The sequence below is a fragment of the Prinia subflava genome, chromosome 5, assembly GCF_021018805.1.
Source record: "Prinia subflava isolate CZ2003 ecotype Zambia chromosome 5, Cam_Psub_1.2, whole genome shotgun sequence".
Classification (NCBI taxonomy): Eukaryota; Metazoa; Chordata; class Aves; order Passeriformes; family Cisticolidae; genus Prinia; species Prinia subflava.
The window spans coordinates 61,065,069-61,092,925 of NC_086251.1; the positions used below are offsets into that span (position 1 = coordinate 61,065,069).

Sequence of the window (27,857 nt, forward strand, 5' to 3'; positions counted from 1 at the left end):
GGGAAGTGTTGGAGACACAAAAAGTGGAGGGAATAACAAGCATCTGCATTTCTCCTTTTTGGTTGGTTTTTTTTTCCTCAAACCTCATCCTTTTTAAGGAAGAAGCTGCAGACAGGGAATATCAAGACCCAGGTGAAGCAGAGAGGTGACAGGAGCCTGCTCACCACCAGGTCAGAGCACGTTGTGCTCATAGCATTTGAGGAAACGGAGCATTTGTTTACACCGAGATTCGGGGAATTTCTCTGTCTCTGTGTATGGAGACAGGCCGGGCACTCAGTCCTGCTGCTTTCCCAGCTCCAGTCACCCAGCACAGGCCCTGAGTTGCAGAGTTCCATGGCTGGTCACCCTGGGAAGAGCCAGTCTGACCGGCTAGCCCGGAGCAGCCAAGCAGGAACACAGGCAGGGAACGCCAGCTGCTTTCAACAACTGCCCATAACACTCTAAAAATCAAAATAGAAGTCACGAGCTAAAAAAAAAAAAGGGACTAAACTAATCGGGGACAGGGAAATTGTCACGCAGCTTCATCGCTGGTTTCCCAAGGATGCCCATGGAGCTGTTTCACTGGAAAAGGATCCTGATTTCCACGAAGGGGCAGACGGGCCGGGAGCTGCGGCGTGGGCAGGTCTGGTAGGTATCATCCCGATCCCGATGGAAGCAGCCACGCGTTTCGGCACCTTATTTGGCTATGGCTGCTCGTAGGGAGCGAGGACTTGTTGCAAACACTGGGAAGAGCCCTGGGGATGCTTGGCTGGCTCTGACGCAAGAGCTGCGCCGGTGCATTTTTGACCTTGCTTTGCCTCTCGGCCGAGCGCTGCAGCTCAAGGAGCCTCTCCTTCTGCATAGGAAGGGAGCCCCGGGATGGAGAGGGCAGGGAGAGGGGCATCCTCAGGGAAAGGGAAACTCCGCGAGTGGGTTTAGGAGCAGAAGGAGGCGGCAGCCTCTCCTCAGCGCGCAGCCAGCTGTACTGAAAGGTTACCAGCTCCGCGGGGCCGTATCCAATTGCATCAGCTGGGAACCTCGTCCAACACGCCGGGCCGAGAGTAACCCTTTCTATTTATTGCCCTATTGTTTGAGGCTGGAGGAACACGGAGATACCATCTGGGAAAGCTTTGTTGTCACAGACCGGCTCTCGCCGGCGCTCCAGAGCCACCCTGGAAATCACGCTCCGGCTTCCACTTTTGGGGGCATGGAATGGGGGCTCCTCTGAGCAGGGACTGAGGCCCCTGGAGGGTTTGAGGGGGAGGTCACCTGCTGCAGCATCACCCAATTTCCCTCTGGCAGCATCAGCCACGTTAGCAAAAACCCTTGGATAGAGCCCTGCTAAGTCTGCCCAGAGTGACTCAGGAAAGGTTTTATTGGTATTAAAGGTATATTAGGTATTAAAGGTATATTAGGTATTAAAGCAGAGGAATAGCCTTTGTAAATATCTCCATTATAACAGCAAAGTGAAAAGTGGAAAAATTTTACCATCCTGCTAAGAGGTTTTGTTGCCTCTATGGTGCCAAAGCAACCTGGTCTAGTGGAAGCTGTCCCTGCCCACGGCAGGGGGCTGGCACTGGATGGTCTTTAAGGTCCCTTCCATCCCAAACCATGCCATGATTCCATGGCCCTAAAGCTCCCACCGGGAATGTGGGAATGGTGTTCACGGAGACAGTGCTGGGCTGGCTGGCAGGGCCATCCCCGAGGCTGCCAGGGCGGGCACAGCTCGGCCGGGATGTGATTCCCATCACCTGGAGAGGGGCAGGACACATCCACAGCGCCGGAGCTCAAAGCAGAGCCCCTTCCGCGGGCTGGATTTTCAGGAAGCGCGCTTGCTTGGCGGGATGTGTGTATCACTGGGTGGAGGAGCTACAGGAAGCGGATAATATTTTTTTTCCTCCATTTGTGCCGGTTCAGACCCTTTTATTTAAATACAGTTCCCATTTCCCATATTCACACGGATTATGAGGATGGAGGGAACCAGCCTATCTCCCAGCCTCAACGGGGGCACAAGCTACTATGCCCAGGTAGGGTTTTGCCGAACGGGAAGGATTTTTCCTGTGAATTTGGGTATTAAAAAAACACCGCAAAGGGTGCAGAGGGGGCACGGCTGCCGTGGAACCCACGCGTGTTTAGGATGCCAAGCACTAATGGATGCTCTCCGGGCTGGCTCCCGAATTTCCCTCTCGGGATGTCCTGGGACCAGTGGCCACGATCTGGGCAGGGCTGAGCAAAACCGGGCACAGCCGGGCCGGGGTGAGATAAACCGGGATGAGCTGAGGCGGGATTACGTGGGCCGGGCTGGGCAGAGCTGGGCCGGGCTGAGCCGGGCCGAGCCGCGCAGAGCCAAGGCGGGATAAGCCGAGCTGGGATGAACCGGGCCGAGCCGGGATGGGAAGAGCCGAACCGGAATGAGCCAGGCAGAGCTGAGCCGGGACGAGCCGAGCTGGGCTGAGCCGAGCTGTGTAGAGCCGGGCTGGGCCGGGCCGAACCGGGACAATCCCAAGCCGGGCCGGACCGATCCCGGCCGGGCCGCCCCCCGGCGATTCCCGGATGTTGGAGCGGCCCCACTTTCCCCGTCCTTCGCTTCCATAAAAGGCCAGGTGCCCGGCAACCACAGGCGCGCGTTTTTCCTTTAATTATTATCCCCCTCCTCCTCCTCCTCCCCCTCTCTCCTCTCTCCTCCCTCCCCTCCCTCGCCGCGCTCCCTCCGCCTCCCGCTCTGCCCGCCCGCGCTGCTCCTCCCGCGGCGGCCCCTCAGGAGCGGCGGCGGCGGCGGCGCGGCCCCGATCCCGCCCCACCGCGCCCCCAGCCCTGCCCCGGGCCGCGGAGCGGGCACAGCCGGGCCCATCCCGCTGCCGCTGCCGCTCTGAGCCCGCTCCCGCTCCGTCCGGCGCAGGAGGCCGGGGCCATGGCGCTGGACGGGATCCGCATGCCGGACGGCTGCTACGCCGACGGGACGTGGGAGCTGAGCGTCCATGTCACCGACCTGGGCCGCGACGTCACCCTGCGGGTCACCGGCGAGATCCACATCGGCGGCGTCATGCTGCGCCTGGTCGAGAAGCTCGGTGAGTGTCCCGGGACCCCCCGGCCAGCCCGGCATCCTCCCAGTGCTCAGCACCCTGCTGCAGTGCTGGGCTGTTGACTCCCAGCACCCTGCTCCAGGACTGTGCCCCAGCCCCCAGCACTGTGCTCCAGCCCCCAGCACCCAGCTCCAGGACTGTGCCCCAGCCCCCAGCACCCTGCTCCAGGACTGTGCTTCAGCTCCCAGCACCCTGCCCAGTGCAGTGCCCAGCTCCCAGCACCCTGCTCCAGTGCAGTGCCCAGCTCCCAGCACCCTGCTCCAGGACTGTGCTGTTGACTCCCAGCACCCTGCTCCAGGACTGTGCTGTTGACTCCCAGCACCCTGCTCCAGGACTGTGCTGTTGACTCCCAGCACCCTGCTCCAGGACTGTGCTGTTGACTCCCAGCACCCTGCTCCAGGACTGTGCTGTTGACTCCCAGCACCCTGCTCCAGGACTGTGCTGTTGACTCCCAGCACCCTGCCCAGTGCTGTGCTGTTGACTCCCAGCACTCTGCTCCAGGACTGTGCTCCAGTGCAGTGCCCAGCACCCTGCTCCAGTGCAGTGCCCAGCTCCCAGCACCCAGCTCCAGGACTGTGCTGTTGACTCCCAGCACTCTGCTCCAGGACTGTGCTCCAGCCCCCAGCACCCTGCCCAGTGCAGTGCCCAGCTCCAGGACTGTGCTGTTGATTCCCAGCACCCTGCCCAGTGCAGTGCCTGAGTACCCCAGTTTAGCCCCCAGCACTCTGCTCCAGTACTCTGCTTCAGCTCCCAGCACCCTGACCCAGCACCCTGACCCAGTACCCTGCTTTAGCTCCCCTGCTCCAGTACAGTGCTCCAGCCCCCCGCTCCAGGACTGTACTTTTGTCTCCCAGCACCCTCTCCCAGTACTGTGCTTTAGCTCCCAGCACCCTGCCCCGGTACAGTGCCCGAGCACCCAGTGCTGTGCTCCAGCACCCTGCTCCAGTATTGCAGTTTAGCTCCCAGCACCCTCTCCCAGCAGTGTGCCCCAGCACCCTGTCCCAGTGCTTTGGCTCCCAGCACCCTGCCTCAGAACTGTGTTTTAGCTCCAGCACCCTCTCCCAGTAGTCTGCCTTAGCTCCCAGCACCAGCGAGCACGCCAGATCCCCACACCCTGCCCTAGCCCCCCATCCCAGCCCCTCTCCCCCTGCACCCTTGCAGGTTCTCCCTCTCACCAGCCAGACCTCAGCCCCCCGGGGCCTCAGCCCCATCCACCGGCTGCTTCACACCCGGGATTTCACCCAGAGCTAGGAAACAGCTCCCTGCTCGCCTTGGGGGTGGGGAGGGTTTGTGGGCGCTCCACGCTTCACAGCAAAACTTCATCCTGAGGTTCCGTGCGAGCAAAGCGCTGCCGTGGGGCGATCCGTGGGGTGATGCGGGCGAGGGGACCTTGGGGACAGGGCGGTGTGCGGTGGCTTCGGGCGCACACCTGGACAAAGAGCGCGTTTGTGCGGGACGCGTGGGAACAAGGGGGGGACGCGGCCGGGGCTCGGTCCCCGCCGAACCTCCCTCCCCCTTGTCTCTTTATCGGCTCTTTATGGCTCTGTGTTGACTCAGCGGTGCAGCCCGGGTATTGGTGGCTGTAATTGCTCAAATAAAATATTAATTGCGAGGTCCCGCGCGTGCCTGCGGCTGTGGGAGTAGCGGAGCTGTCAGCTGCAGGTCCCGCTCCGCTGCGGAGCCCGCCTGTGGCTCCAGGAGAGCCCTTCTCCCTTCGGCTGTGATTTATTAATTATCTGCAGTCGCAGGAAGGAAGGGATGGATATAAATGCGCCGGGTTTCGAAAGGAAGCGAGCGCTCGCATCCAAGGTCTCATGCTGGAGGTAGCCTGAACTCCCCGAAAACTTTATTCTGGTTTGTTGTTTTGTTGTTTCTTTGTTTTTTTTACTTTAACGCTGGAGGTGCAGAAAGTTTAGCTGAACTTGAGCGCTCTGTGGCTAAGGAAAAAGCGAACCAGCTTTCTAGAGGTGATAAAAAATCCACCCGTGAGTGAAGGAGCGATGCTGGGAGCCGGGAGATGCCGGAGCAGATCCAGTGTGTGGAAAGCCAGGCATGTGCGCGGGGCCGGAGCCCGGCGAGGACCTAAATTAGCTCCTGACGTAATCCATCCCCCCCGAAATGTTTGCCCGGATCCTCTCCACTTGTTAAATTAGGGATTGTATGAGAGGGAAGGAATGCGGCGGCCGCGGCAGCGTGGGGAGAGGGGCTGGAGCTCCCGGGGGGCTCAGCCCCAGTGCCTCCCTTCCCGGGATGGTCACATCCATGGATGTCTCTGGCTGTTGCCTTCCCTTTCCCCTTGGCTTTCGTCGCCCAGCCGAGCTATACGTATTTAGTTCCTTTTAATCTTCCTGCGTGTCAGCTCTTCCAGCCCTCTCATTATTTTTATGGCTCCTTTGAGCTCCTGCCAGTTGAGCGGGGTCGGGTTGAGCGGAGCGGGGTGGGACGGGGCTCGTTCCTCATCCTCTCCTCAATGCCTCCCTTCATCCAGCCTCTGCCTTGCCTCGGCTCCACATTAATTCATTTTGCAATTTTTCCACATTGAAACCCTTTCCCTGCATTTTTAACCTTTTCCTCCCTGTCATTGCTCTGTTTTAATTCCTTACTTCAACAACTTCCAGTGTTTAAAAAAAAAATTATTCTTCTCCTGCCAAGCAGGTTTTCTGCGGTGAGTTTTAAGGAAATTTCCTAAAAATAAAGTTTCCTTGCAGTTCTGTGTTTCCCTGTGGGCTGTTCCACTTGCACACTGTTGGGGAAGGAAGGAGGGTCAGTGCCTTGGGCTGGGGTTTGCCTGCTCCATCCTTTGGGACAAATCCTGCAGGCTTTGGAAAGGAGCCTTCTGTGGCCTGCCTGGAGGAGTTTCAGGGAGGTTTAAGACATCAGTGGGGATCTGCAGCAGATCAGCCACTCTGTGGATGTAGAGTGCTGGTAGGAGCTCTTCACCATCAGTGAACAGGGGGGAAAAATGCCTTCCCTCCTCCCAGCAGCAAGGAGAGCTCGGAAAAGGAAAAAACCTTGATTTACATCAGCATTTATTGATGCTTATAGGAAAAAGAGTGCAGTAAATATCCCGCTGGGATGAAGCAGGAGTCCAGCAAAGTCTCTCCTCCTTAACCTCAGGGCTGCAGGTATCCATAAATCCCCTGGGCTCGGTCCCTGCCTGCGCAGAGCGGCTGCAGTCGGACTCTTTGGGAACAGGCAATTAAAATCCGTGGCTGATGCAGGGATTGGAGGCAGCCCAAGCAGCAGATAGGGATTCTGGTAACTCAAGTGAATTGCAATGACCTGTTGGCTCCCCTGTTATTCATCACCCGCTGGATTAAGCCACTCCGTTAATTGAGCTGTGCCAAGTTCTTGGCAAAGTCACCCCTGAAAAATAAGCAAAAAAAAAAAAAAAAGTGCTGAGGTTTTAAGAGCAGCAGCATTTCATTGCTCCGTGAGGGCTGGGGTCTGTATTGGAAACTCCTGGTGCTCTCTCAGGGTTTTTTAGGAATTTTGCCACTATTGACTTACAAACAAAAAAAAAATAAAGCCAGGCTTAAAGTCACTGGGAGCAGAGGAAGGAAGGAAGTGAACGCAGGTTATTGTTGTTGTCAACTTGAGGCTGTTTTAAACACATGGAATTAAAAAAATTCAGCTTTTTTTGAAAGGAGCTCTGTGGGGTTTGTGGAATTCCGTGGGATATATGGGGGATGCTCTGTCTGGTCATGGGAATAAAGAATAACTGACAGAAACAGGGCAGGGGGGACAAATGGTGTCTGGCAGAGGCACAGCCTAAGACAGATGACCTAAATGTGCACTGAGCAGATTCAGAAAGTCCGTGGATAGAAGTTTTGTGATGGACATGTGGATTTCTCTCCAGGGATTCTTTTACAGGCAGGATATGGGTGACAGGCAATTCCAGCTCCTGGGGTTTGCTGGGAGCACTGAGAACTTTTTGGGGTTGTACCTCAGGCAAATAGATAAGTGGTGAGTGAAAAAAACCCGGCAAGATTTGGAATTATAGGTGTCCTTGTGGACCAAAAGGGGTTAAGGATGGGTAGTGTGGTGGCAGCCCTATTTTAGTGACCTGGGCTGGGCAGGAGAACTGATAAATGGATAAATGTCAGAGCAACCCCCCCTCTGCCCTCAGAGAGGCTGACAATGGCAGGCAGTGATGGCATCTCCTGAAGCCTTGGGGTTTTTTTGTGAATTGAAGCTGGGATAAGGGTTTGTGCAACTGGTTTAACCTCCATTGTTCCCTTTGGCAGCTCCTCCTCCGTCTCCTTTGTGTCACCTGGGTGAGGGTGGGATGTCACCTGAGGACTGGCACAGGAATTGTCCATGCAGATTTGGTTGTAGCACTTAAGGCTCTTTTTTAAAGTGGTTTCAGCCTGCAAATGTGTCTGGGATTCACCCCAGGGCCTCTTTGCACCATCAAATAGGCTTTGCTGTGTTATCTTCCAAGGATTTCAACCCCATTCCTTGTAAGATCAATTCTAAATATTAGTGTTGTTCTGCCTGTGAAGGTTTCCTCTCCTTAATGGACCCCTGAAAGGTTTATGAATAAAACACCAACAAAGTGCAGCGTCATTGATTTGCCCAGGTTTGTGTTTGAGGCTTTGCAGTGCTTATAAACACTCCAGGCCCTCGTGAGACTCACTGGGGAATTTTTTTTTTTGCCTTGCAACTGGAATGAACTCTTGGAAACAGCTTAAGGCTATGGGAGAGAATACAGAGTCCTTGTCCCTGCTCATTGCTGTTGTAAACACAAGGCAGGAGGAGGCTGCAGGGCTTGTCTTGGAGGTGGCTTGTTCCTTGTGCTTTGGAATTTGCTGGAATGCTGCATCCAGATCTGGGGACTCCAGCACAGGAAGGACATGGATATGCTATGGAGCAAATCCAGAGGAGGACCATGGAAATGCTCCAAAGGCTGGAGCCCCTCTGCTCTGGAGCCAGGCTGGGAGAGCTGGGGGTGGCTCACCTGGAGAGGAGAAGGCTCCAGGGAGAGCTCAGAGCCCCTGGCAGGGTCGGAAGGGGCTCCAGGAGAGCTGGAGAGGGACTGGGGACAAGGGCTGGAGGGACAGGACACAGGGAATGGCTCCCACTGCCAGAGGGCAGGGATGGATGGGAGATTGGGAAGGAATTCTTCTCTGTGAGTGACTGACCAAGGGTGCCCAGAGCAGCTGTGGCTTCCCCTGGATCCCTGCAAGTGTCCAAGGCCAGGCTGGACAGTGCTTGGAGCAGCCTGGGATGGTGGAAGCTGTCCCTGCCCATGGCATGAGATGAGCTTTAAGTTCCCTTCCAACCCAAACCATTCTGGGATTCTCTGATTGTGGCCATACCCAGAATTAGGTGGTCCTGAGCATCAGTACCTGGTGCCTAGGAATGACTCGGGGCGTTTCTCCAGCCTGTGCCCACGATGTCACCTGGGCACCTTCACCTGGGACATCCAAGGTGCTCATCTGCCCATCAGTTGGCCACCTGAGATGAGAAGGATTTTTTCCTTCAGAATCACCACTGGTCACTCTTCACTGTTGATTTCCAAGTGCATGAAGGCCATGAGAGGACTCCAAGTGCCATTCAATCCTCAGGGAGCTGTTTGTGTTCCCTGTGGGGCTGGGTGCCGAGAGCTCGTCCCAAATAATATCACAAAATGGGGGTGGTGTTTGCTGTGATTTGGGCAAGCACTGACCCCACTCCAGATTTCCCTGGAAAATTTCTTCCCAAGCTTTTAAACAGCAAAACTTGCACAGCTGGCACACGGTGGGATGGTGAGCACAGAGGGGGATCTGTCACTGCTGAGCACCAAAGTCCTCCTGCTCCAGATCCAGGCAGGATTTTGGGCTGTTCTCAGTTGGAATTGGTGCCCTGCTGATGCTTCCACTTCAGCAGCATCCTCAAGGAGACCAGCAGAGCTGCTCCTGTTCCCTGCATTTCTGTATTGCCACTTGATTAATCCCTTCACTTGTGGCCTGTGTGCTGATCCTCACCCTCCAAACAGCACATTTTTGATGACATTTAAGTTCCTTTCCTTTCCTTTCCTTTCCTTTCCTTTCCTTTCCTTTCCTTTCCTCTTTCCTTTCCTTTCCTTTCCTTTCCTTTCCTTTTCCTTCTTTCCTTTCCTTTCCTTTCCTTTCCTTCTTCCTTTCCTTTTCTTCCTTTCCTTTCCTTTCCTTTCCTTTCCTCTTCCTTTCCTTTTCTTTCCTTTCCTTTCCTTTCCTTTCCTTTCCTTTCCTTTCCTTTACTTTCCTTTCCTTTCCTTTCTTTTTCTTTCCTTTTCCTTTCTTTCCTTTCCTTTTTTCCTTTTCCTTTCCTTTCCTTTCCTTTCCTTTCCTTTCCTTTCCTTTCCTTTTTCTCCTTCTTTTTCCCCCTCTTTTTTTCCTTTTTTTTCCTGTTTCCCTTCTTCATTTACATCCAGCTTTGGACTCCAGGAAGCTCCTACGTGGGCTCAGATTGATCGTGGCTCAAATAAAGTCCTCTTTGTGAGCCTGAGTGGAATATTCAGCTGAGCTGCCAATGACAGAGGAATCAGGGTGGGGGGAAGGTAAAAGCCACATAAAGGCAGCTCCAAGCTGCCAGTTCACGGCAATTAATATTTGTACTCAGAGCAGTGACAGTTCTTTAGGGGGTTGAGACAATTAAGATTTTATTTTATTTTTTTTAATTCTGTTGGTTGTGAGCCATCTGATTTGGCTGGAGAGAGAGCCCAGCCGAGCTCGCAGGGGTCCCGGTGGGAGGGGAAGGAGCGCGGGGGTGGGGAGGAGGTGTTGGTGCTCCTGCAGATCCCAGGGCCTGGGTTTGTCCACACCACAGACAGGAAATTGTTGGGTTTGCTGCTCCCACCCAGCCCAAATCAGTAGTTTCCTCTCTTCCAGCTCCCTCAGGTTTCGATTTGACATAAGGCACGTGGGGAAGCCGGTGTGGGGAGCTGAAAAATCATAGAAAATCATCACATTCACACACTTGCCCTTTTTTTCATCCTTTCTTTTTTTCCTTTCTCTTTTTCTTCCATTTTCCTCCCCGTCAGGGCTTGTGTTTCACCCAGGCATCAGCTGAGTCTGTCTAAACCATACAAAAACTCAGAGAAATTGTACTCAGAATAGAATCCCTGGAAATGTTCAAGGCCGTGTTGGGCTTGGAGCACCGTGGTCCACTGGAAGGTGTCTCTTGGGGTGGAATTAAATGGTTTTTTAGGGTCCCTTCCCACCCCAGCCACTCTGTGATTCCATGATTCAGCAAACCAGGCACCTGGATTTTAACCCTTGGTCTTTGATGTGATTAAAAAAAAAAAGATTGTGGATAACTGCCTGAAATTGTGGATGTGGGGAATGTTTACTGAGTTGGGAAAGATGAGGGATTGTTTGCACTGCAAACTTCAGTTGTTTCAACATCACCAGGGATACCAACACCACCAGCTCCTGGTTTGGGTGTTGGGGGAGGTTTTTTAGTGGTGGTTTTTCTGACAGATGAGGGGAAGGAAGGAGATTTACAGCCCTTGTGGAGCTCACTGACTTCAACCCAGCATCCAGCCCTGGGTGTGCTTAGGGGGAGAAGTCTGGTGGTGTGAAAACATCTTGAAGAAGCTGCATTTCCTCATTCTCATTCTGAAATGTGAATTAGCTGATTGCTTGGAAAGGGGCAGAGAAACAAAACTGAGCAAAACTCAACTGGCAGGATTCAGTTCTGAATGTTCCAGTGGCTTTCAGGTGTGTAACGTGGAAAAAATGCTGAGATCCTTGCCCCCTAAATTCCTGTTGGATTGAATTTTAGCAGAGTTGCTGTAATTTAGTTTTCTTGCCCAGGTTTGCTTTTGACACATTGCTCTCATCCAGGCTAAAGCAGTTAGAACTGTTGGGACAGACAGTGAGAAGTGCCCAGAAAACCAGAGGAAAGCGTCTTTATTTATTCATTCTTTTTATTTCTGGAGAACTGATCTTGGTTTTTCTTTCACTCACCCATTTTCCAGCGAGGCTGCAACACCTCTGGGTGCAGCTCCCGCTCTGTGGCCATTCAGATGTGAACCCTCAGCTGGGAGCTGTGTGCATGGCATGGCCCCAATCCCACTCTTCCACACTAGGAGGGATTTTGGGAGACCTCCACTTTTTGGTAAAACGTGGCTGAATTTGGCCAACAGGTTGTGAACAGTTCTGGGAGGGGATGCACATAAAAATCTACCCACACCAGCAGCTGCAGAAACCTTCCCCTTTACACCTCAGCTGATTTTTAGCTTGCAGAACATCCTGACAGCACCCAGAAAATCCATCTTGCCAATGGATTTTAAATCTCTTCCCAGCCCATTACACCTGCCTGACTGGTGGTGGTTTTCTTTCTTTTCCCCTGCTGCCTGCAGGCGGGTGTATTTTGGGAAGGGTTAATTGCTGAAAGTCCAATTCAGTTAGAAAGTTGGGGCTTTTTGAAGTTCCCTGGAAGAAGCTTTGTCCCTGTCCCTTCCTGGCTGGTGCTCCACAAAGGTTTGTGGAGCTTTTTCCAGCTCCAGAGCTCCTGCAGCAGGAATTGTCCCCATCCCTCATGTCCTGCCCCAGGGCTTTAGTGCCAGGACTTGGGCCCGTGATGGGTGAGGCAGGTCCAGGCTCAAGGCTGGAAGTGTTAAAGTCCTTTAAAAGTGTTTTGTGTTCATTATGAGCTTGGGGCAGCATGCAGAACCAAAAAGGAATCATGGAATGCTTTGGGTTGGAAGGGACCACCTCATTCCACCCCTTCCATGGGCATGGACACCTTCCACTATCCCAGGGTGCTCCAAACCTTTTCCAGCCTGGCCTTGGACACTTCCAGGGATCCAGGGGCAGCCACAGCTTCTCTGGGCACCCTGTGCCAGGGCCTTGTTCTTCCAACCATGATCCCACGTGGATCTGTAAGAGGACCAACACTGACAATTATGGAGTGAGATGTCCTCAGGGCTCCACACATCACCTTCCAGGGATCTAAGCTTTAACCAGGGATCAACCATCATTAAAGCACTTGGGGAATTGCCTGGTGAGAGGTTGGGAATTCAAGGTTGGGAATTCAGGTTGCCCATCATCCTCCTTTCCCTGCCTGATGCATCATCCCTCCCAGTATACATCCTCTGGCTCCCTTACTGGGTGTGATGTCTTTTTGGCAGGACCAGCTCCTCTGGCTTGCACATTCCTTGGGGATGAGTCAGGGCTGCAGGCTGCTGTCACCCTGGGACACTTGTCCTTTTCGGAGAGGGAAGGAAGGGTGAGGGAGGCTGGGCTGCTCCTCAGGACAGCTCCCTGGAGAAGTGCTGTGCTTTTCCTTCCTTCCTTCTTCCCTTCCTCCCTTCCCTGCTGCATTTCTGCCCGACGCTTCCTATTTTGTGCTGGATGAATCATGGAAACCACACTCCTTAATCGAGTTTTCTGCCATTTCTCATGATTCCATGGAGGCAGGAGAAGCCAGTGAAAGCCTCCCTCCTCTGGAGGGCTGCTTGATGAATGGGGGAACAGTTGGCAAAATCAGGTTGGGAAGATCCTGTTTCAAAAAAAATCCAATTAAAAAAATACTAATCCACCCTTGGTTTCCTTTGTTCCATGGCACAGAAAAATGAGTAATCCACATTTCTCTGAGGTGCTGGTGCAGGGATTTAAAGGAATTCTGCACAGCACTGGCAAAGACCTTCCCGAGCCCCTGGGGGTGTTGGGGAGCTGAGGTGGCCTCAGCTTTCGGCTCCTCTGGAGAGTTTCCCGATATTCCAGCTGGATTCAGCATCACTGGAAAACCTCTCTGCCTACTCAGGTGTTTAGATAGGAGTGGGTATGGCTGTGCAAACATTTAAATGGAACATAAAGGTACCAAATACCCAGAAAGCTGAAAATTACAGGGAAGATTTTGCAGGAAAATGTGATGCCACATCCATGGAAGTGTTTCAGGCCAGGCTGGACAGGGCTTGGAGCAACCTGGGATAGTGGAAGGTGTCCCTGCCCATGGCAGGAGGGTGGAACAAGATACAATCCAAGTTAATAAACTTTCAAGTAAGCTAATTGAGCAATCCTATTAATGCTGGGAAGAGCTTCCTTCCTCGAGTTTACTTTAGAAAAACAGTGGCTTTCAGGCTTGTTAGGATTTGGTCTTCCTCCTGTATCCCATGGGCTGAGCATCTCGAGCCCTGCACGGCCAGGAGCAGCATTTGGGGATAGTTGGAGTTGATGTATCAGCTCTTCAGGACTCCAGTTACCACCCCTGCCTCGTCCAGACATGGATTTTCCATTGCAAAGCTCCCTTAGAATCCCAATAAAAGGCAATCAAAGAATCCCACTTGTTTCTCCAGCAGCGCGCTCCCTCATTAGCAGCAGACGCTCCGTAATTTCTCTGAGCAAGGACAGACACATGGAACATCCACATGCAGCATTGCATCCCAATGTGCTCAGTCTCTTCCACTGGGCTTTTTTTTTTTTTTCTTTCCCCTCCCTCCTCCTTTATTCCTTGCCCTTGAATCACTCTGTGCCACTACACGGGGGCTTTGACGTCAGGACTTCGCCACGAGTGTGTGCCCTGGCACACAGGGATAAGAGGGAGCTCTCCTGAACTGGGTCGTGCTCATGGAATCACAGAGTTGGGAACAAGGCTCTTTTTGTCCCTGTTTGTTTGGTGGTTGGTTTTTTACTTTATTAAATCAAACTATTTTTCATGCAAGAAAAATTCTTCTCAGGCTGAAATTCCAGCTCAGGTCCACCCTTTTTTGGGCACCTCCGTGGATGGGTGTGGGGCTTCTCCTGAACATTTGTTTTCCTGAAAATAAAGTAGGATGAAATTTTTGCAGGGGCAGAAAGGACAAGCGGGAATGATTTTGAAGAGAGATTTTTAGTCCCAGCTCATTCCTGTTGTAAACACAAGGCAGGAGGAGGCTGCAGGTGTCTTGTTCCTTGTGCTTTGCACTTTGCTGAATCCAGATCTGGGATTCTCATGGGAAGGTCATGGAGCTGCTGGAGCAAATCCAGAGGAGGCTACAGAGATGCCCAAAGGGCTGGAGCCCCTCTGCTCTGGAGCCAGCCTGGGAGAGCTGGGAATGTTCCCCTGGAGAGGAGAAGGCTCCAGGGAGAGCTCAGAGCCCCTGGCAGGGCCTGAAGGGGCTCCAGGAGAGCTGCAGAGGGACTGGGGACAAGGGCTGGAGGGACAGGACACAGGGAATGGCTCCCACTGCCAGAGGGCAGGGATGGGTGGGAGATTGGGAATTGGGAATTCCTGGTTGTGATGGTGGAGAGGGGCTGGAATTCCCAGAGCAGCTGTGGCTGCCCCTGGATCCCTGCAAGTGTCCAAGGCCAGGCTGGACAGGGCTTGGAGCAGCCTGGGATGGTGGAAGGTGTCCCTGCCCATGGGGGACTGGATGAGCTTTAAGTTCCCTTCCAACCCAAACCATTCCCGGATTTCACGAAAATAATGGTGAGGTTTGCCCATGGTGGCAGATCCAGGAGAATTTCAGGTACCATTCTGTGTTATCCATGGATAAAATCCCTTCCACAGGGTGTTTTCCATTGCATGTGTCACATTCATGTGGGAGATGTGATTAAAACTCCTCTCAAGTCCCCTTAGCTCTGGGAGCATCAGCTTGTCATGGCTGCAGCTTTACTGCATCAACCTGATGATAATTTTATGGGCTGTTTATCTCCCATTTCAAAGTATGATTTTTCAAGTGTTGTGACCACAGGCTGGAGGGATTTTTGTTCCATTTTGAACTTTGCTCTGCAATTAAATCCCCGTTGGGGAATGGAGGGGACTCTACAACAGTGCACTCCACAAAGACTCATATTTTCCTAAAATTATAGATTTTGCCCCAGGACAGTGACTGTGTCACCCAGCAAACACATCAGCATTTCTGCTGGACTCATGATAAATGAAAATAGCTCTGTTTTCACTTTTTTTTTTTTTTCTCCATAATTATCCTGGAAGGAGTGGCTTTGGCATGTTTAAAGGAATCTGGGTTTCCAGAGGTCAGTGGGAGCAGGGAGGAGGTTGGAGGGAGGGAGCAATGGGTTCAGCTACACAGATATATGAGTGTTAACACTTGATAGACATATGTATTCATATAAAATAAATATATAACCAATATGAATAAATACAAATTTAAAAATATATATGTATTTTTAAGAAAGATCTTCAGCACCTTTGGGACATTCAGTAACTCTCTTGGCTGTTGTGGTGTCCAGGACCAGGAGTTGGGCTTGATGATCTAGTTTGTCCCTGCCAACTCAGGATATCTTTTTCCTTTCCTTTCCTTTCCTTTCCTTTCCTTTCCTTTCCTTCCCTTCCCTTCCCTTCCCTTCCCTTCCCTTCCCTTCCCTTCCCTTCCCTTCCCTTCCCTTCCCTTCCCTTCCCTTCCCTTCCCTTCCCTTCCCTTCCCTTCCCTTCCCTTCCCTTCCCTTCCCTTCCCTTCCCTTCCCTTCCCTTCCCTTCCCTTCCCTTCCCTTCCCTTCCCTTCCCTTCCCTTCCCTTTCCCCCCTGTTCCCCTTTTTCCCCCTTTTCCCCCTTTTCCTCCTCGTTATCCTTGCCCTTCCCCATCACTGCTGTCCTGCTCCATGCACCAAATTAGCTTCTTTTTTAGTATTTCTGAATGTTTTAGGAATATTTGCCCTCCTCCCTGATTTTTTTTAGTGCTGTGAGGCTTTGCCTTCCCCCCTCCTGCACAAACAGAAAAGGAAAACCCACCAGAGCAACCACATGAGGTTCTGTGCAATGAATTTTGATGGTTGGTTGTGGAGGATTTTTCTCTTTTTTTTCACTTTCAGCCTCAAATTTCTCTCCTTCCCAAGGTTTTTTAATAACTTTACCTCATTTTCCATGCTCAGTGGGCATGCACTGCATCCCGAGGGAGCAGGAGAGGGTATCCCCCATCCTTGAGCTCACCCAGGGCATTCCCAGCTATTTATTGCTGGAAGTCTCTTTTCTTCTGAAGGACTTTTTCTCCTCCTCCAGCTTCCCGAGAGGGGTGTGGATGCAGCCAACACCCAGCCTGGGCCTTGGAGAGCCCCTTGGAGCTGTGGGGGCTGGATTAAGGTGTTATCAGCAGGAATTTGTGTTTAAAGGTGCTTTAATCAGCTGCCTGCACTCAGGGCTTTTTGTCCACATCTGTGTTTTTTCAATTCAGTGTGAAGTGCATATCAATTTTAAAATCCAAAACTCACCAAAAAAAATATATAACCACTTTCATTTTAATTTTTCATATAAAACCCCTCGAGGAGTTTCAGCCCATCTGCACCAAACTCAGTGAAAAGCTGAAAAACTTGGGGTTGGTTTTGTGTAGGTTATCAAATACAAAAACAACTTTTTGGAAGAGGAAATGCTTGGCTTGTGACTTGGTCTCAGTCCCTGCACTGTATCTTAGATATACATATATCTATATATGTATACATACACACATATGTATATACACACGTGTGTATGTGTGTGTGGCATTTTTATATATATATGTATGTGTGTGTGTGGATATGTGGATATGTTTTATATGCAGTTATTTTGTGTGTTTATCTATAATTATATGTGTATAATTTGGGTTTGTCTCTCTTTTATATAGGCATATATATATATAGGGTAAATGTTTATGTGTATGTTTATATGCATTATACATCTTATATATTTCTTATATATGTATGTATAAAATATATGTTTAAACATATATATTTGTAATTTTAAAATTTTTATATATATAAATTTGAGATAATGGAAAGGCATTTTGCCACATCAGCTTCCCAAGTGTGCCTAGACCAGAGCAGGGATAATCCTGATTAACCCCACCCCTGGGAGAGAGCCAGGGAAATGCGGAGCTAATTCTGCTCCTGTGGAAAACCCCCCAGTGGGATGGATGGGCCTTGGCTCTGGCATCCTTTGCTCCAGAGGGGGATGGTCCCCGTGGATTGTTCCTGTGGGAATGCTGAAGGTTTGCATCCATTGCTCTAAAAGCCATCATTTATAATTAAGGAATGAGCTGCAGCCTCTGCTCCAGCTGCTTCCGCTGCCTCGCCAAAGGTGGAGAGAACTCCAGGGAAAGCAGTGTCAGCTGCAAACCCTCACTTTCCATAAATCCACCAAAAATCCATGCTCCAACCCAGGCAGGCTTGCAGAATTCCCACTGTGCCTCCTCAAGCTCATGCAGGAGCCTTTGAATTATTTGTTATTAGCCCCCAGTGTTAAGTGATGGAGGCATTTGCAGGATCTTGGCTGCCCTGTGGATTTAATCCTGGATGTGGCTGTGGAAGGGAACCTGGGAAACCCCAGGAAAGGCTCTCCCAGAGGTGGGAGCCACACTTGCCTTCCAGATACCCATCCAGTGGGATTTAACCATGGGAAAGGGGGAAAAAAAAGAGATTTATTTGGTCATATCAGGGCTCTGTCGTCCTGAGCAGTGCAGGGAGGGAGAGCCCATCTGCAACAGGGGATATCCCAAAATAACAAGGAAAATACAGTGTTTACACAGCACTGGAGACTTGTATCCTACTGCTTGTGAGTCCTAAGCTGGCCTGGAGAAGCTGCCAAGTGACGGCAGAGCTTCTGCAGGAAGGAGCTTCAATAGCTGCTGCAGCAGGAAAGGCACTTTAAAAAGCCATGGATTGGCAGAGGGAGAGGGTTTGGGAGCAGCCAGGTCCTGGAATAAATGGGATAAATGGGATAAATGGGCTATCAGGCAGGGCTGCCTTGATTCTCTTTGCCCTTCACCCAGATTCAGCCTTGCTGCTTGAATGCTGATTGTGTTTGTGAGTCTCTGTGAGACAGAGAGCCCAGAATTAAAACACACCCCGTGTGCATCTCAATTCAGAGTTATTGCTGCTTGGATTCTAGATGGGAACTTAGTGGTGGCTGCGGGAAGTAAAATCTGCAATTGTAATTCATGCTGGACAAGCTGGCGGGACGCGACTGCGGCCAGGCGCCAGCGAGGATTGAAAGCTGAGGATATTTCAGGTTTAAAACACTTTACAGAGCAGCCCTTCACTCCTTCTCTCACTGTCCTCTCCTCACAGAGGTCTCTGCAGCCTTTTTAATGTGATTTAAGATGCATTCCCAGGACTGTCTGAATGGCTTTCCAAGGGGAACAGCTCCGTGGGTTTAGCTGTACAAAACATCCTGAACGTCCCTTGTGCACGTCGCTGCCTCTTGGCACAGTTCTGGGAGGCAAATGCAACACCAGGTTCTGCCTGGAAAAAAAAATAAAATAAAAGCACTGCAGGGTTTGCCAGCCTTCCCAGGCTCCAGAGGTTTGGGTTCAGGCTGCAGGGAAAGCTGGGGGAAGCAGGAGTAGGGTTTATTTTTGAGGCAGGGAAGGAAGCGCAGTGCTTCCCTTTCCCGAGGGTGTTGCTGCTGGGGTTGGGCTCCTGGAACTCCCTGACCCAGCCCACACTCCAGCTGATGCTGACAGCTCCAGCTTCCACATCCCTGCTGCCTTCACCTGGGGGATTCCTTGCCTGGAAGGGTGGCAGTGATTTCTGGTGACCCTGACATGTGCAGCTCATCCTGGAAGGGTTTGGCTTGGAAGAGAGCTCAAAGCCCATCCAGTCCCATCCGCCCTCATGTGCAGGGACACCTTCCACTATCCCAGGGTGCTCCAAGCCCTGTCCAGCCTGGCCTTGGACACTTCCAGGGATCCAGGGGCAGCCACAGCTTCTCTGGGCATCCGGTGCCACCCTCAGAGGGAAGAATTTCAGGGGGAGTTTCTTCCCAGTCTCTCATCTATCCCTGCCTTCTGGCAGTGGGAAGCCATTCATCCTTGTCTTGTCACTCCACCCTTTGTCAGTGGTTTCTCCTCATCTTTCTTGTAGCTTCTTCAAGGACTGGAAGGTCACAATTAGGTTATCCCAAAGTTTCTCTTCTCCAGGCTGAACAATCCCAATTTTCCCAGTTTTTCCTCACAGCAGAGGTGCTCCATCCCTCTGATCATCTTGGTGACTCTCCTCTGGACTCGCTCCAGCAGCTCCATGTCCATCACATTCGAACATCACTAAGATTTGCAACCTGTAGTAAACTTCTAAATTACAGGTCTGGGACCTCTGAGATGAATTTGTACGTGGAGACTTACCTGAGCTCTGATAAATGAGTGGCCAGCTGATAAATTGATAATAATTGATAAATACCAATAAGTTGATGAATGTGATAGGTCGTATAATATGAAGTGTCCAGTGACTGATGAGAGTAGATGGGAAGAGCCTGAGCTGAAATACTCAGCCTTGTTGTGAAGCTGTAACCTCAACAAATCAGTAACTCATTAATTGGTACTCTGGTGAAGGTTTGTAAACCTTTGATCAGATTTAAGCAGGCAGCTGGCATTCCCTGGCCTGCAGGGATTGCTCCAAGCAATCCTGGATCCCTTGCAAAGCACCCAAGGCTCTTGTCAGCATGTAAAACTCAACTCCACAAAGCAGCTGCTAAACATTTGCCAGCCTCTTTTATATATAACCACCCCGTGGGACAGGCACAGACCTTCCCCTTCCTGCTAGAGCCAACATCTCACTGTTAATTGAAAGTGTTAATTACTCTCAGGCCCAGAGACTTGTTTTTGTGCTGTGGCCTGAATGGTTAATCTGCAATGTAAACCCAAATCTCCTTCTGTTAGGCATAAATGTTACTGATTCCAAATGCCTTTGGTTTTTTCCTCCCCCTGATTTTTGGTGCCAATTCGTTCAGCTTTCAGTAGGGCAGAAGTTGGACTTCATTACCAGAGTCCATTGTAATGATATCTTGGATTTTTTTCTGGGTAGACAAGGCTTGTGCAAGTTTGCATGCTTTTCTATATTTGGTTTTGTTTAATTTGATTGTACAAAGCTGTTGAAAAGTCCAGCTGAACGTTTCCACTTTCTGCAGTCCTGACTGTGCCATTAAACCAGGAGTTCATAGGGAAAATCCAGCTCCTGCTGGGTTTTCTCAATAACTCTGAGCTTGAGATCCTGGTTTGAGATAGGCACAGACAAAAGTTCATTTGTCATGTTCTCATCTCAGTTAAACTCAGATGTGGCTCATGGAGATAATCCTCACTTATCACAGGATCATGGAATATCCTGAGCTGGGAGGAACTACAAGGATCATCCAGTCCAGCTCCTGTACAGGACATCAAGAATCCCAGCATGATGCTGGAGCATCTTCCTTGGTACCTTCAGGCCTTTTGGCATTGTGTCTGCTGGGACTTTACCTAATCCTGGAAATCCTCCAGTTCTCTGGAATTGCTCCTTTCTGACTGGTGCCCTGCGGTGCTGAAGGATGGAGACAGGAGCTGTTGGAATAAATGTCAGTTCATGGTTTTAGTAGGGATTAAACTGGTGCTTCGTGATGGAAATCCAGGATCACAGGGGGATCTGGAGCTGAAAACTGAATTATTCTATTACTCAATATATTATTATATTATGTATCACTCCATTGTCTTTTCCCTGTGTGGTGGAAGGACCTGGCACTGTTAGTGGTTGTCAGAGTGGAAGGTGCTCTGCAGGAATGGCAGGGCCAGGTATTAGTGAAAAATATTCCAGGTATTAGTGGAAATGCTGCACAGGGTTTGTCTTTTGGAGTTGTCACCATAGATTCCCCAAAGGCTTCCCAACCTGGAGGTGACCTCCAAGGACCCCACAGTTCCATTCCCTGCTGGAAGGAGATGTGGCTGTTGAGTTTTCTTGGTCCTTTGGAGGGTAACTTTTCATTTCAGTTGGGAATTTTCAGGCTTTTTTTGTAGAAATTGAAGGTGCCATTGAATTCTCCTTGCAAACTTTCTCCCGGTTCTGTTTTCCATGTGTGCAAGGTGCTTGGGCTCACCTTTGGATAGCACAGGTATCCTGAGTGGTGGGGAAAAATCCAAGAATTGATAGTTAACCCCAAAAACTGTGCAAAATCCCTGCTGGGGGAGATGTTGGGTCACTCACGACCCCTTGGCTTCGTGTTCCAGGCGGGATCACTGCCAGGCTGGCGATCCACGGGCAGTTGTGTCTCATCCTCATTCCCCTTTGGTCCTTCCCTGCTTTTATATCCCATCAAAACAGCAGTGCAAACAAGCAGTTATTTGTATCCAGAAAGAGCTGTTGGAGTTTTTTGGATCGATAGTTCCCTCTCAGCCCTAAGCACATTTTAAAACTTCTTTTGTCCTCCGAAGGTCCCGCTTTTAACTGGGTTGAAAATGGGTTCTTTGTTGCAGATGTCAAGAAGGACTGGTCGGATCACGCGCTGTGGTGGGAAAAGAAGAAAACTTGGCTCCTTAAAACTCACTGGACGTTGGATAAATACGGGATCCAGGCGGATGCCAAGCTCCAGTTCACCCCTCAGCACAAGCTGCTGCGTCTGCAGCTGCCCAACATGAAGTACGTCAAGGTGAAAGTCAACTTCTCCGACAGGGTCTTCAAAGCTGTTTCTGACATCTGCAAAACCTTCAGTAAGTGCTGAAAACCCCCTCCCAGGAGGCTTCCTGATCACTCTGGCTCCTGCCTCTCCTCTGGTGCACGTGCTTGTCCTGTAAATTTGATAAATCCTCGGTGTTTTCTGGCTTGGAGCACCCAGGAGTCACTTGGACATCAAGCAGCCCATTCTTTTTCAAGGTCCATTCTTTTTCCCTTCCAGATCTACTCTTTTGTGTGTAAATACCTAAATAACAGAACTAATTGAGCCAAAAAGTGGTTTAAAAAATGCATTTTTTATGCTGAATTCTGTTTCATAGCAGAGCTGTCCTCGGGTTTGTCACAGGCGAAGCGGCACCAGCCCTGCTTGATATTCAGGTGTTGGGTTGTGATTTATTTATTTTTCCCCCTGCAAATTTATGTGTTGGATGAAAAGCAAACCCTGAAATGGGAAATCTGCCAGCCCTGTGGGTTCTCTTCTAGTGGAAAATCATATTAGAGGTTAAGTGGTGATGCTCCACTGTAGAACTGTCTGGTGGAAGGAAGGAACCAAGTTCTGCTATCTCCTCTTCACCCTCATTTCCTGGTGGAGGAGAAGTCCAGGAGAAAGCAGGGATCATTCCCTACCAGGCATAATTTTTCACCCATCTTCACAAATTCCTCATCCCAAAACCTGGTGTTTCTTCCTGCCCACCAAAAAAAAAAAAAACAACCCAATGAGGAGATGGCAGCTCCATCCCAAGGAAGCGCTCCATATTGGAATTCTCCCCTCCAAAAAGAGCCTGTAACCCACCCTCAGAGACAGCAAATGCATTCCTGCTCTCAGAAGGCAGCTGAGGTTACTCTTGGCTGACCCAGTTGTTTGGGGAGGTAGGAAGAGCTCATCCCTACGTGCCGTGTCCGGCGCACCCGTGGTGCAGTTGGTATTTTTAGCTGGTTATGGATCTTTGCTGTTCCTTTCCTGCTTCGTTGGGTTTTTTTTTAAACGCAAATATTGGGCAATTTCTCCTTAAAATAGAAGAGGCTTAGCCAGCGTTATTTCTGAGTGGGTTTTGCTTCCCCCACCCCCGTGTCCCACTGGCATTTGGGACGTCGTGCTAGACAGGGAGGTCCCAGGCTTGGACGCTGATGAATCTCCCCAGCAGTGACTCACGTCAGGAAATTCTGATATGGTTCATCACGGGACAGGAGATCTGTCACTGATGCTGTCAGAACCTTGCGTGGGCCTCAAGCAGCCTTTCCTTCCAACTGCAGAGCTTTTGGGGTATTTATGACCAAACCAGCAGAATTGCCCTGATATTTACAGGTTTGGGAGAGGGGAAAAGCCTCTGGGGTAGCAGAGGTTGGAGCTCTGAGCAGGCAGCAAGGACACGTCCATCAAGGGTGGTGCTGACTTCCTCCTGCAGCATCTGAAGTGCTGAAATGAAGTTCCTGATTTTGGGGAGAGCAGGGCTTTTACTGAAAATTTCACTTTCCTTTGAGTGACTCTAGGCAGCCTGAGCTGTTTGAGGACAGACACAAACTGCAATAAGTGATTGTTTAGCCCTCCCAGTTGTGTTTCCTGGGAGCCAGATGTTCAGCAGAGCTGCTGGGAAGATGATACATGAGCTTGGCATCAGCTTGAGGGAAGAGGGATTGGGATGTGGGGATGCAGAAGTGCTGGAGATGGAGGGGCTGGGATGCTCTTCCCAGGACCACAGAGGTATAAATACAAGTTATGTACAAATACATTTTATATGAGAGTTAAAATACCACTATTCATATCTAATGTATTTTAACATTTATATACTTAATATATATAATATAAAAGCATATATTATACATTAATATAAAAATGTATTATTAAAATATATATTACATATTAGGAATAAAATCTTGGCTATGAGAATGGTCCAGAGAAGCTGTGGCTGCCCCTGGATCCCTGGAAGTGTCCAAGGCCAGGCTGGACAGGCCTTGGAGCAGCCTGGGATAGTGGAAGGTGACCCTGCCATGGCAGAGGGTTGGATGGGATGATCTTTAAGGTCCCTTCCAACCCAGCCTAGTCTGTGATTTTGTGATTCTGTGATTCTCCTTTTCCCCTCCCCAGTTGAGTTTATCCTGCCCCGTTTTTCTCCGTTGCCTTTCCCTGCCCTCCTGAGCACCCCTGCACAGCGTGGCTGCAGAGGGCTCTCATATCCCATGTTAATCAAGCTGATTGTCTCTGCAAGGAAAACTGAGCAGTATTTCAAGGTGGAAGGGAAAAGTGATCCCAGCATAGTCCTTGTGTCTGAAATCCCTTGATTTCTGGGCTCCAGGGAAATTGGGACACAACTGTGCCTGGGAGTTGCTCATATTTTGTACCTGTTTGCTGTCATTGCCCTGGATCATTTAATTACACACCTCAGTAACTCCAGCACAAAGCATCATTAATGAGTAATTGGAGTAATTCCTGATGTTCTCAGGACTCTGGCTGGCTGCATTTTATAAAATCCTCGCTACACAAGCAGGAGCACTTGTGGATGGATTATTTAGAGCTGTCCTTTGCTTCTGTTCCCTTTAAATTGTTACCCAGAGGTGTGACCCTTGCAGAGCGTGGTTGATTTTTAAAGAGAAGTCTCTGTTCTTGTGCAGAGGGAGGTTACTCCAAAGGGCAGCTCCCCGGGGCTCCCAGGAGGTGCCTGTGGGAAGACGCTGGAGCCACTCACACATCCCTCACTCTCCTGGAGGTCGTGTGAAGCAGGAAAAAAACCCACTCTCATTCCCAGTGGCTGGATTGCAGCCCCTCGATTCCCACAGCAGCCAGTCAGGGGGGTTAAAGGCACGGATTGACCCCGGCACGCATGAGCAGAGGAGCGGGCAGTGCAGGGATGGGCAGCCCTCATCCAAAGGGCGGCCTGGAATCCTGCCCAGGAGCAGCTGCTGGCAGGCAGCTCCAGCCTGAAGGGCCAGCTTTGATCTGCAATTAAAGACCAGAGAAAGAGAAAGTAAAACTTCACTTGTTTTCTTTTTTTTTTTTCGGAGTGACAGGGATTTGTGCTTCCCGCCTGGAAGCAGGACACGAGGGTTGGGATGGGATGTCCCCTTGTGCCTCCCTGCTCTCATCATCCCACTGGGACATCATTCCAGAAATCTGCCCATCAAATATCCAACTGCAATTTGATGAGGCTCACTCAGCAGTTTAGTGGTGTGGGTGGGAATATCCTCATTGAAAGTGGGATTTGGGGAGGCAGGACATGCTCACACGTGATCTGACGTAACAACAAATGGAAAAATCCTCTTTTCCTACATGAATAGGAAGGAATTCCTGGCTGTGAGGGCAGTGAGACACAGGGTGCCCAGAGAAGCTGTGGCTGCTCCTGGATCCCTGGCAGTGTCCAAGGCCAGGCTGGATGGGACTTGGAGCAGCCTGGGATAGTGGAAGGTCCTTGCCTATGGCAGGGAACTGGATGATCTTTAAGGTCCCTTCCAACCCAAACCCATTCTGGGATTCTGGGATGGCTTCACTTGATTCCAGCCTTGCAGCTGCTTCCTTCCAGCATTCTGCCTGCATTTTTTTCCATGTATCCCAGGAGCTCCAAGGGATTTCAGGCAGGCTCTGCTGCTGCTCTGTGGGCACGTGGGACAGGAAAAGCAAACAGCAAGATGCGAGTGTGAGAGTTTTTTCCCAGGCCTCAGCGTTTCCTGCCCCGGCAATGTTCCTTCTCCTGGGGACACAACTTATGTTGGAGCTGCAGGGTGAGAGGAGATGCTGTGACAGCAGAAAAGCTCCTCTCCTTCTCCTCTTCCCCTGGCTGTGAAGATCTGGGACCTCTGCTGCCCTCCAGCCTGAGAAGAGGAGCAGGGGAAATTGTGGTTGATGTTCATGGGAGCACAGAGAGGACAGCTCAGCCCAGAGCTGGGAGGAGGCAGCGCTGGGAGGAAACACTCCAGAATTCATCCCCAATCCCTCCCTACCCACCCTGAGGCTGTGTAAGACACAGAAATTCCCTTCAGGCTCTTCTATTTCCCCAGAGCCTGGTGGAGCCTCACACCCAGCTCCTGCCTCATAATCCATGTGAATTAGTCACCTGTTTTGGAAAACCGAGTCTGGGGAGCGTCCTGTGCCCAGCTGTGGCACTTTCCATGCCCACATTCCATCTGGCTCCAGTCCCCAGCTCCCCTCCTTGCACAGGGTGAGGGTGCTCTGATCCTGGGGAGCTTGTGGAGCTGAGGCTGCAGAGTCCCATGAGGGTGAGGGGCTGCTTCCATCGTCCCAAAAATCAGGATGTTCCCGAGAGCCAGCGAGTGATGGGAAGGTGAAGCCAGCCTTCCCTGCCTCGGCCTCCAGCCACCAAATGCAACCTGAGCTGAGGTGGCAGTGGCATTTGGTGACAGTGGCATTTGGGAGTGGCAGGACGCCAGCCCAGCCCAGGGAAGGCGACACTGTCTGATCCCAGTGCCAAATGTGACCTTACCTTTTTTTTCCCCTTTCCAAACACTCCCTGCTCCAGGACAGAACGTCCTCTGACTCCTGAAATATTCGCAATATTTCCACGCCCTCCGTTGCCAAAAAGACTTCTATAAAAAGCCACTGTTTGTTGTTTTTTGGGGTTTTTCTTGTGGTTTGGGGTTTTTGTTGGTTTTTTTGTTGTGTGTTTTTGTTGGTTTTTTTTCTTTGCAAAACTGAAACCCTTTGGTGGATGATGTGCAGTGTTCCCAGGGCTCTGTGACAGGCACGTGGAGCTGCTTCCCTGGGCCAGCTGCTTTCCAGGAGGCAAAGCTGTCTGGAGTTTGTGGAATGATAGGATATCCTGATTGGAAGGGACCCACAAGGATCATCAAGTCCAACTCCTGGCCCTGCACAGGACAAGAATCCTGCCATCCCTGGCCACTGCAAATCTCCTAAGCCTTCTTTTCTTCCTTCACACCCTGCTGGTACATAAAGGAGTATTTTCCCTAAAATCATGGAGCTGAAATCATGGAGTCCTGGTAGATGCACATGAGCATCTCAGGGGGAATTTGGGGAGCAAGAACAGCATTCAGGAGGAATTTCTTTATGGAGAGGGTGGTCAGGCACTGGCAGGGGCTGCCCAGGGAGGTTTGGATTCCCCATCCCTGGAGGTGTCCAGGGAGGGACTGGACGTGGCACTCAGTGCTCTGGGCTGGGGACAAGGTGGGAATAAATCACAGGTTGGGCTTGATTATCCTGGATGTCTTTTCCAACCTAAAGGACCCTGGGATTTTGGGATACAGGCTGTGGATGCCCGGGAGCATCAGGAGGATGCTCAGGGATGACGTTCACGGGGAGACAGAGGCAGTGAAACACCGAGGATGGATTTGCTGCCTTTCCCTGCCACGAGCAGAGAGGTTTGGCAGTGGCACAGCTATTTCTAAATATGTCCAGGGAATGGGTGTGGAAGGAAATCTTCCCATTTCGAGAGCCGGCCAAATTGCAACGTCCTCAGCTTTTTCAACTGCAGGGCCCAAGTGTTCCACTGCCAGCTGCGGCGTTTTCCCCTTTTATTGCCTGCCCAGGCTCAGCTGTCGTGCAGGATCCAGACCAACCCCAGGAACTGGGGTCAGGGAAATAGCCAGATTTAATTACAACGTGTCTGAGATGGAGAAAAAAAAATCCTCTCCACTCAACCCCCCCATCCCCACCCCAGTCGTGTTCTGCGTATGGAGGAGCATCAGGTTTTATGTCACCGTGTGAGTCAGTGAATTTTTTCATCCTTACTCTGCTGTTGACTGAGACCCTTTAAATAGAATTCCATGCTGAAGACATTAGGACATGCTGGTCAAGCTTGGCCAAGTGCTGCTGCCTTCCTTGTAGTTGCATTGTTCTTTTTGGGATGATGCAGAGGGAAGGGTATAAGTGGATCCTCTTGTTTGTGGGATTAAATTAATGGAGTTTAATTGGACTGGAGCTGCAGTTCAGCCACTTCAGGGGCAAGGCTTGTAGTGCTGCCTGTGCTCCAAGAGGCATCCAGATAACGGGAGCCTGGGGATTTCATCCCACTTATGGAAAAAAACATCCAAACATTCATGTGTTTGTTGACTCTGCCTCTCCAGTGGCTCTTTTTATTGGCCTTGCAGTAATGCTTGGCTCCATCACCACTGCCTGCATCCTCCTGCTCCTCCTTTTCCTTCTCCTCCTGGGTCTTTCTGGGCTGGTGGTGCCCAGTTTCAGTTCTGGGAACCACTGCCACAAACATTCACACCCCTCCAAACCCCACTGACCCCATTCTTGGGTGATTTTTGCACATCATTGCTCCCTCGACAAATCCATAAGTCAACAGGCTCTTGGATTTTCCACCCACAATTTGGGAACACTCCAGCAAAACCTCTGCCAGGGTCAGCCCCATCTGATTTCACCCATAGCACTCCTTGGGCATCTCCAGAGGCTCTGTGGGATGCCCTGAGAGAGCTGCAGGGCCCCAGGCAGTGAGTGGAGAGCTTGGCTTTTGCCCAGATAAATATTTAAGTTCCTGGGCATCTGAAGAACCCATAATAAAATGTACTGAATGTACAAACCCAGCAAACTGTG

General features: G+C 50.8%; 2 protein-coding genes across 6 annotated transcripts in view; one reads left to right on the forward strand and one right to left on the reverse strand.

The window, feature by feature from the left end:
* The first annotated feature begins 1,595 nt into the window (after positions 1 to 1,595).
* The window catches only part of FERMT2 (FERM domain containing kindlin 2), a 50,964-nt gene continuing 24,702 nt past the window's right edge, over positions 1,596 to 27,857 (forward strand). For 4 of the 5 annotated variants that reach the window (XR_010080671.1, XM_063399693.1, XM_063399694.1 and 1 more), the window contains exons 1-2: positions 2,879 to 3,047; positions 21,157 to 21,390. Coding sequence is in view for 4 of the 5 variants with exons in the window: in XM_063399693.1 (XP_063255763.1) it covers positions 2,891 to 3,047; positions 21,157 to 21,390 (391 nt within the window). In the remaining variant the exon portion in view is untranslated. Of the gene's footprint in view, positions 2,007 to 2,878; positions 3,048 to 21,156; positions 21,391 to 27,857 lie in introns of those variants that run through there. The other variant, XM_063399696.1, reaches the window with a different exon arrangement.
* Positions 24,080 to 26,954, reverse strand: LOC134551739 (uncharacterized). The gene is made up of 2 exons (XM_063399701.1): positions 25,399 to 26,954; positions 24,080 to 25,156 (listed from the first exon to the last, which is right to left on the reverse strand). The coding sequence occupies exons 1-2, from the start codon at positions 25,709 to 25,711 to the stop codon at positions 24,534 to 24,536; spliced, it is 936 nt and encodes a 311-aa protein (XP_063255771.1). The 5' UTR covers positions 25,712 to 26,954; the 3' UTR covers positions 24,080 to 24,533.

Coding starts and splice junctions, on each gene's coding strand:
- LOC134551739 (XM_063399701.1), bottom strand. CDS start 25,711: ATGCCACTGTCACCAAATGCCACTGCCACCTCAGCTCAGGTTGCATTT. Junction 25,157..25,398: donor GACTCGGTTTTCCAAAACAG/GTGACTAATTCA, acceptor TCCTCTTCTCAG/GCTGGAGGGCAGCAGAGGTC.